Raw genomic sequence first — 10,281 nt, 5'->3', positions numbered from 1 at the left:
CATCTTCTATCATTATATGTAATCAGTTTTTTTAAATAGACAACTATATAGGAGCCCATTCGTGACCACACGCACGCACACACACATTCAGCTTTATATATATATATATATATATATATATATATATATATATATATATATATATATATATATATTCTTTCGTGATATCTTTAATTGTAGCTATATTTGTTTTTAATTATTTCTTTATTTTATCTTTTATTTTATTTTATTTTTCGTCTTTTAGCGATTTTTATTCCGTATTTTGTTTGTACTTATGCAAACAGCTTCAAATAATATTTAATGAGAATATGGAAGATTTCTAACCTAGAATATTGTAGTAATATGTTTTTACGTGGTCATACTAAATCAGAATAGGTAATTGTTATCTCTGTTAGTTTCTGAGTTTTAGCTGGACAGACAGACAATAGTATCGCTTTTTTAGATAATAGATTTCCTTTGTATTCTTTCTTCCATCTCCTCTTCATTTTCTTATTAGTCGTTTTTTACTTTTTATTTTTAAATTTTTCGTTTTTGTTTTGTTTACTTTCGATCTGTTTTACTTTCTTTTTTTCAGATTTATTTTTTTTTCTTTTCTTTACTTTGTCCTTCTTCTTTAACCATTCCCCTCACTCTCTTTTCTTTTTTACATTATTTCTTTTCTTTTGTTTGATCTCTTTTTTCTCTTCTCCTACAAACTTCTATTTTCGTCTTTTCTTTTCCTTATTTTTCTCTTTCCTTTTACACTGCTTTGTTCTTCTATTTTTCTTTTTTATGTACATTTTCTTCTTTTCTTTCATTTTAATTTGCTTTCTTTCTTTTACGCCATTTTCTTTTTGTTCCAAGTTTCCTTTGTTTCTTTACTCTCTTTTCTTTTCTTGCATTTATCTGCCAGCCATTCCTTTCCTTTTCTCTCTTTTTTTTTCATCTGTTCATTCACGATCTTTTTCTTTGTTACTCCCACACAGTCTCTTTCTTTCTCTTTCACTTCTTTTTTTTACTTTATTCTATTTTTCAATCTTCTATTCTATTTTTTCCTTTTCCTTCTCGATTTGTCTTTCTTTCATTCCTTTTTCCCCTCTTTTATTTCATCTCTCTCTTTTTTTCTTTGTTTTTCTTGGTTTCATTTCTTTCTTTCTTTTTCGAACTTTCTACCTCTTTTCTCGAATTTTCTTTCTCTTTTTTTAAAAACTTTTTTTCTCTTTTTGGAACTTTCTTTCTCTTTTTTCTCTTTTTTCTCTTTTTTGGCCTTTCTTTCTCTTTTTTCGAACTTTCTTTATCTTTTTCGAACTTTCACGTTTTTTAACTCTCTCGGTCATCCTTTTTTCTTTGTCATTCTTTTTTCTTTTTTTCGAACTTTCTTTCTCTTTTTTCGAACTTTCTTTCTCTTTTTTCGGACTTTCTCTGTCATCCTCTTTTCTTTATCATTCTTTTTTCTTTATCATTCTTTCTTTCTCGTTATTTGAACTTTCTCTGTCATCCTTTTTTCTTAGTCATTCGTTCTTTCTCTTTTTTCGAAATTTCTTTCGTTTTTTTCAAACTTTCTTTCTCTTTTTTCGAACTTTCTTTCTCTTTTTTCGAACTTTTTTCTCGTTATTTGAACTCTCTCTGTCATCCTTTTTTCTTAGTCATTCGTTCTTTCTCTTTTTTCAAACTTTCTTTCTCTTTTTTCAAACTTTCTTTCTCTTTTTTCGAACTTTCCCTATAAATCTTTTTCTGTATTCATTTCTTTCTTATTCGTACATTTCTCGTTCACCCTTTATTTTTCTTTCTATTCCTCATTATTTCCCTCTTTCCCGCCTTTCTTATTATAAAACTTACTCTTTCCTTCCTCTTTCTTTCATGACTGTTAGTTATCCTTATTTCATTCTCCCTTTTTGTCCCTTATTTGGCTATCTGTCCGTATTGTTTTTTTTTCTTTTTTTTCATTTTTTATTTCTCCAACCTTTATTTCTCTCTTCTTCTCTTCTCTTCTTTCTTTTCTTTTCTTTTCTGTTTTACCGTTTTGTATATTTTGCTTTTATTCTGCTTATATATATATATATATATATATATATATATATATATATATATATATATATATATACATATACATATATATATATACATATATATATATATATATATATATATATATATATATATATATATATATATATATATACTTTACTTTCTTTTTCCCTTCCTCTCATAGACAATATTTGTTTTCATCGTTTAAATATAAATTTCACATTCCTAAACTATTTACTAAAGAACAGTATCGTATAGGTTGGTCAAGAGAACCCTCACATTTTTGTTGCCAAAGATGCAACTCGTAATTATTTGAGCCCAGGGCGCCACTGCTTGGAATAGCGGTCTCTTGTTGTGAGTCCCGTTTCCGACGGCCGCTGCCTGGGCAGCTGCCAGGGCCGGCTTGGGTGAGGTCTATCCTTACCCGGCCAAAGTCCCTCCGATGTGTCGGCGCTGAGGTTGTCGAATTGATAGCAAGTTGTTGCGGTGGGGCCCTCCTGCGCCCCTTCGGTGAGGGAGAGGGCGAGAAGGAGAAAGAAGAATGGTTCTTGTTGCTGTTTGTCGAGGCGGTCGTAATGTTCGTCGTCGTGGGCACGGAGCACGAGGAATGCGGTGGAGGTGTCGGTTCCGGTGGTGGCGGCGGAGGGGGAGGAGGGGGTGGTGGAGGAGGAGGCGGTGGAGGGGGTGGGGGTACGGGCAAGATGGCGGCGGCGGCAGTGGTGGTGGTCGTCGTCGTGATGGAAGCGGTATCGGCGGCGGCCGAGGAGGTAGAGACCCGTCGCCGGCGCGTGTGCGGGTGGGGCAAGATGGTTTGGCTACTAAGAGTGCACCACATCGGCAAGTTGGGCCCTAGACCAGCCGGGGCGTCGGTGGATGGGTTCGAATTATTCCGTCGGTTCGAGAGGATGGCCGGCAGGCTCCGCTTGTCTTCCGAGACGCTTTTGATTTGCACTGTCTGGTTTCGATATCTCCATTCTGTCCAAATCCGATACTGATACCTGAACGCTACCTGAAACGACAAAATATATTTGAACTTAGTATATTTAGGCAGCATTTTTTCATTCAAGCAGATATTAATAAATACAAATCTATATGATTCTTTTAAAAACATTTTTTTTTCGATTTTCCGTATAAACATTTTTATATCAAAATCGAAAATATTGATCAAAGTTCCATAGTTACCACGAGCTCTTTCGATTCGATTGCGAATCATCTTAAGGTGTTGATTAGATGAAAGTGAGTAGGCGCGATAAATGGAAATGAAAAATTTCGCTCCTACTCATTTTCACCCCATCAAGACGTGAAGATGATTCGCAGTCGAATCGAAAGCGCTAGTGATAACTATGGGACTTTCATCAATATTTTCGATTTTGATATATAAAAAAAAAGATTATACGGAAAAGCAAAACAATAAAAAAAAGTGCCATAAAGCAAATTATCTCCGGTGTATTTTATAATGTCTGCTTAATATATATATATATATATATATATATATATATATATATATATATATATATATATATATATATATATATATATATATATTTAAAGTGATGGTTGTGTAGTTCCAACGAGAGAAAAAATGTATATTTAAAAGAGTGTAGCCATCAACAATTGTGGGTTTTTTTTTTAAAGGTTTTCATCATATTTTTATTTTAAAATATTTTTATAACGCGTTTCGAGCTTAGGGTGTGCTCTCTTCAGATGTTTTCGTAAAAAGTTTTTCTTTAAAATGGGAGTTTGTATAGTAACCTCCGCTGATATTAAATATGTTTTTCAGAGTGATGCGTGTGTTCAGACATTCTGACTCCAACAGTTACCTCCGCTGATATTAAATATGTTTTTCAGAGTGATGCGTGTGTTCAGACATTCTGACTCCAACTGTAAGTGTTCACACGTTTCCGTAAATAATAATATCAATATATAGAATTACTAACGTAGTTTTGAATTTGCTTTATTTATCTCCAATTATGAATTTAATATTTAATCGTGATGAGAGAAAACGTGTTACTTAATTGTTTAAATATTTTGTTTAATCATTCTCATCATTAGTAAAGTTGAAACTGGGGGGGGTGGAGGGGATAAAATTTATCAATTTTAATATTTCCTGAGTTATTTTTGGAGACGCAGACATAATGCTCCCTTCAAACAAATACAGAGGATGAATGCTAATTTTTGCGATTTATGAACTATATGAAAGGGGAAGATGTTTTTAATCACACATTTCATTGATAAACATTCCAGCATCAATTTGTATATCCAAATGCACAAATGTAGCCTATATATATTATATATATATATATATATATATATATATATATATATATATATATATATAATCATCCACATACAGTGCCGTTTCGCTGTTTCACAGCGCATTAGTGCAGCTAGACGAGCAACTAGCTCAAAATAGTTACACACACACACACACACACATATATATATATATGTATATATAATTATCCATATACAGTACTGTTTCGCTGTTTCACAGCTCATCAGGGCAGCTAGACAAGAAACTACCTCAAAATAGTTATATACAGTTACATACACAAACGCACACACACACACACACGCACACACACACATATATATATATATAATTATTCACATGCAGTACTGTTTCGCTGTTTCACAGCTTATCAGTGCATCTAGACAAGCAACTACCTCAACAAGCACACACACACACACACACACACACATATGTGTGTATGTATTTGTGTGTATAACTATTTTTTAAATAAATTAAATAAAAATAAACAACGAATATGCGTATATATTTGTATACGAATTTAGATTCATGTTTTCGTCTAAAAGTAGGTGGCGATTATTTAAATAAAAGGGAGACTACCTTCCTATCCTACAGGGGGACCTAATTCATACCGAATTTAATTATTGTTAAAATTAACAAAAATCGACACACAAACACACATGCGCGCGCGCACACACATTTATATGAGAGCAAGATCATTCTACCTTTAGTCGTATACTTTTGAAAAGCCACCATACCATTGACGTTTCTGAAAATAAGTTTCTCTTTCTACAGAATTACACTTTTCCTCTAAGCTCCTCCTGTGAAACGAGCTGCCATTGATTTCGTAAGAAAAACAAATCCCTCTAATCTGATTGCGGCCCGCTTAATCCTAGTATTACAGCCGAAATGGACAATAATAACCCGGACAGTGGACACTAACTGAACAATGACTGAGGGAAGAGGGGCGTGCATTCGCTTGCCTTTGACGCGTTGCATCGTAAATTGCTGTTACCGTTGCTTCAAGAGTGACTCAGATATAAGACAGGCTCAAACGCAAAAAGGCTACCCGGCGAGGATTCAACTGCTTAGCAACGCTGGAAAGCTTGGTAAAATATCAGGTCGGTGCAAAAGTTTTTGTAGGTTTTGTCGAAGGGTCATTTTAAACCCTTGTATTTTATTTATATTGTTATTAGTTAAACATAGCACCCTTTATAATTTTTTACGGCATCATTCATATTTTTCGGTAATATTCTCTCTCAGGTTAATACAAAAATTACGTTTATTAGTCACCAGAATCATCTTCCATCATGATAATGCTCGATTCCCTCTCCCGCACGCTTCTGCTAACCAAAGATCAGCGGACGTGAACGAGCTTCCCCAACCTGGAACCTGAACAAGCTTCTCCTCTCCTACCGTGAAATTAATTCCTTTTCACGTGTTCTTATTTTTTCTACGGATTATCATCGATAGCATAATTAATTTTCATATTAGCAGAATTTTTTGGGTTCCACCCGATAAAAGGAGGATGAACCTGTAAATTCACCCTTGTCCGTTCGTCCGTTCGTCCGTCCGCACTTTTCTCAATAAGTACGCCTGGGGATTTTTTGAAATTTTGCACAAACATTAAACAGGATATGAGTAAAAAGTATCAGAACGGATTTTTCGGGAAAAGTCCGGTTGTCTCCCTAGTCGTGCCTTTTGGGTAAAATGTGTAAAATTGACACTTTTGTGCTTATTAAATAAATGGATGCTTTGGATTTTTATAAAACTTTCTGAAAAGTTGTAACTAATCGATTTTTATATACAGGGTGTTCCAAAAGTGTCGGGCATATCTTAACATTGAATATCTTGAGAACTGTTAAGAATATAAAAATGCATCTGGTATATTCAGAAAGCTTGTAATCTCAAGTTTTCCTTATTAATATTCAAACATGTCCAATGTATGTTTCATTGGTCACACGACACACGTCAAGCCGAGAGGCCAAATCTTGCCAAGCACGTCCCAGCATTGCATTGTCAATGGTTAGAACAACTTCTGTTATTCGGGCCTTTTTGAGACTATTTCACCATATTTGTCGAAAATTTTCTGTGTATGTCTATTTAGCAGTTTTGCATGGTGCTGAACTCAAGTTTAAATATAAGGGCTTTGCGACTTTTAGGGCTTAATGGCGGGGGAGGGTTTAAATGATGGACTTAGTCATTTCTTTTTTTGCATGGTGTAGAACTCAAATGTACATATTTTAAGGCCTAAACCTGCACTGTTTGTTCATTTTCACCAGGATTTGACGTCCCCTGGGGACTTTTAAGCTAAATGGGGGGGGGGGCAAATGCTGAACTTAGTCATTTTTTTATGTTTCGTTCAGTGTGCGGTCACGGGGGACTATGCATGCTTCACTTGTTTTTTAAAAGTTTATTTAATGATTTTTAACGTGGGGGATCACTTTTCAGTTATAATGTTTGGATTTTATCTCACAAAAAAAAAAAAAAAACTATTCAAAAATAGCGCGGTACCAAAAATGCATAAGCACCTTTTTTTTTTTTTTTACTAGATCATTTGAATTATTTCATTTTTTTTTTTTTTAACCACAGCGGACACGTGAAACCTTAATAAGGAAAGTTGCGCTAGGTGACCACATAGTGGGGTATCAATTTATTAGAACGTTATAATTGAAAAGTAATCCCCCACGTTAGAAATCATTAAATAAACCTTAAAAAAAAAATTTCTGCTGATATAAAAGTTAAGTCTATTATCGACGATAATCCGCAGAAAAATAAGAAAATGTGAAAAGGATATAATTTTACGGCAGGGGGAAACTCGTTCAGGTCCGAGGCGGGGGGGGGTTGCTCGGTCATGTCCACCCCAAAATCTTTCTACCAGAATTTGTTTGGGAAATCTTGTCCCATTCTGCATATTCTCCTGATATAGCTCCCTACCATAAGTATCACTTTCTTTAAGGATTACCAAATCATTCAGATGGTTTCAGATTTACATAAGGAGAGGAACTTGAAAATGAGTTAGGCACATATTTCACATCCATACCTAAAGAATTTCACAGTCAAATCATTTATAAGTTCATTAACAGAGAGGATCACGTTATAAAAAGCAAAAGTCGTTATTGTTATGAATGAAGGTTTTCAAACGCAGATTTTCATTTTGAAGATGAAATTTTACATGGGCTAAAACTTTTATACCGACCTAATATTTATATTAGAATAGCAGAGAGACCCGACGTTGCCCGGGATTGAATGGTGCTCAACGAATATTTCACACTCCTATATTTTTTATTGTCATCGAAATTCGTGAGATCGCCAGGGAAGAAGCTTCACATGCCTCCATGCAGTAACTTAGTCCAAAATATATGTTATTCTACATTGCTCTCTAAAGAACCTACTGTTTCTTTTATAAAATTATTTTATATAAAATTCTTTTTAGCTAACGGAAAAATTTTTTAAGCAATTTAAGTACTGGGCGTAAAATTTAAGTACATACCATGCAAAAAAAAAAAAAAAGAAAAAAAAGAAAAAGGGGAAAAAAGAAGTCTTATCAAATTCTTTGCAGTTTTTAAATAAAGAAATTTACGTGCGGAGTTTGAACATACAGACCATGTTATATATATATATATATATATATATATATATATATATATATATATATATATATATATATATATACACGCTACTAACTTACCCACAGTAGAATTTTCACGGCCCGTCGTTCTATCATTGTTGCTAAGCGACGACATGGAAAAATAGCTTTACCGGTGATTAATAAAATGAAGGTTTCGATTATCAGTAATTATTGGGGTTATTCTGAGACAAAACTTAACTAAGATCACTCCCAGGCTTATGCACTAAAGTTCTGTAAATTTTAAAGAAAATCTGTTCTGCCGTTTCGGAGTCTATAAGGAACTAGTCATACACACAGTTGCATTTATATAATTATATAGATAGGACTGAGCTATCGTGAGGTGACAAAGAATGCGAGTCATTTTTTGACGACCAAAAGAAATATTCGACTTTTCTTGCGATTATTCGAGTTAGGAAAAAATAAGGTGGGATGACTGGATGCCGGATATATTAAAAAAACAAAACAAAAAAAAAATAAAAACAATTGTATAAATCGGTTTGGAAAGCAGAAGAAAAAAAAAAAGCAAAATAAATAGCTATGAAAATAGATCTGAGTTTTTCCTTCCCTCTTTCGTTGGACATTTTTTACTGGACGGATATACAGGGTGTCCAAAAAGTCACCGAAGACTTTTGAATAGATTCTTTATTTTTGATATCTTTCTGTAATTGTAACACGATCTGATTAAGACATTGGACAATTGTTTTTTTAAATGCAAAATTCAAACATAATGTCTTTTAAATGTTGCCTATTATTCATGACATATTGTATAGTTTTTGGATTGCGATTTAACTCCCTTATTTCGTTCCTGTTGTTTTATAGGGTTAGGGGCTTGATGTTTCGAGGTCTGTCAGCTCGCGGAAACGAAACAAGGGAGTTACATCGCAATCCAGAGAATCTGCAATCTGTCATGAATAATGTTTTGAGAAGAGCACAAATATGCAAAGCTGAAAATGGGCAAAATTTAAAAGACATTATTTTTCATAAATAAATATTGTTTGAATTTTGCATTTTATTTTTATTTTTTTTTTAATTTCCAAATATCTTAGTCAAATTTTGTTTAATTACAGAAAGATATCAAAAATAATGAATTTATTTCAAAACCATTCAGTGACTTTTTGGACACCCTGTATAATTGTAAATAAATACACATTGCGTAGGAATCAGTGGTGTAAATATACGTATAATTATACTATTACATTTTATGCCGTTAAAAATGGGAAAAAGTTATAGCCCGTTGATTTAGAATGAGTGCTTTATGTCAAATTTATACTTTGTGCTCATTTGTACATTAAACACTAAGCTCGATTGATCCCTATTAACCCCTAAGTCTGTATCGAATGGATACAATATTAGATACTTGAAAGTTTACCCCCACCCCACGAAAAGACTCGATACTGCCTACTTTCATCCTAACTTTCAGAACTTAACCTACAGGTGGCGGAAAAGAAAGTTACATCATAATACCCGATGATTCGCTAGTTTTGATCTATAATTTTATTCCATTAAATGAATTAATCGACGTTTGTTTCCCCGAGAGTTTTTTTTTTTTTTTACCTATATACATTAATAATAGGTCTACCCGGAATTGCTCTGAGAAAAAGTGTAACATATCTCTAATAAAACTTCTATCTTTCTCTTTCCTATTCCTCCTTTTTTTTCTCGACCCAGCCTAGTCCTCTCTCAGTATACACGCGCATATTTTTTATAGATTATTCATTGAATATGTCGGCATAAGAGAAACACCCCCCTAAAAAGAGTTATTTCTTTTTTGTTAAAGCATCAAACAGATGGAAAACACACCCCTCTTCACCAGTGAAATCTGCAAAGACACGAGGATCCAACACGTTGTAGACTCCGTCGCAAAGTAGACAAAGACATGAAATAGAAAAAAAATTCAACTCGCCGTTGCAAAATTTAAGAAAAAACAATTTATTCCATATTCTCCCGCCACGCGCGACTTCTCGTTACCGCTGTGACGTTCACCCACGGTTCTAACGTTATTATGATCCTATCGAACGTGATTCAAATAATATTTTAAGAATTTCAGATATTATTTATCCGGGGTAACGCCGAGCAAGAAAATACCAACCCTGTAGATGTTTGCTTTGTGGACGCACAAACATGCATACATAAACACAGACAACTGCCTTTTATGTAATAGATGATACAAACTAAAACACCTTTTCTTCGTTCGTGAGGCTAACGCCAGCTGCATTTCTATGAAGAGAATTTGTTTCCAAAATCTTCCCATTTGTGAAACACATTATCAGGTGATTGCTTTCCTGCGGACTACAATATGATCCTCTTCAAATTCACTGTCAGCATGGATTGTCTAAAACATTCATTCAATTTTTAAATGAAGTCGGTTTATATTCCTATTCTCCAAATCCAG

At 33.8% G+C, this 10,281-nt stretch overlaps 1 protein-coding gene across 1 annotated transcript in view; it reads right to left on the bottom strand.

Moving 5' to 3' along the window:
• Window positions 1-2,121: 2,121 nt before the first annotated feature.
• The window catches only part of LOC145249563 (uncharacterized), a 410,569-nt gene continuing 402,409 nt past the window's right edge, over window positions 2,122-10,281 (bottom strand). Inside the window, exon 5 of the mRNA XM_080111237.1 lies at window positions 2,122-3,016. Coding sequence (XP_079967363.1) covers window positions 2,225-3,016 — 792 coding nt within the window. The 3' untranslated portion in view covers window positions 2,122-2,224. The remainder of the gene's footprint in view (window positions 3,017-10,281) is intronic.

Source organism: Euprymna scolopes, chromosome 28, assembly GCF_053919585.1.
Source record: "Euprymna scolopes isolate OS-2025 chromosome 28, ASM5391958v1, whole genome shotgun sequence".
NCBI lineage: Eukaryota > Metazoa > Mollusca > Cephalopoda > Sepiida > Sepiolidae > Euprymna > Euprymna scolopes.
This window is presented reverse-complemented; position numbering and strand designations above follow the sequence as displayed.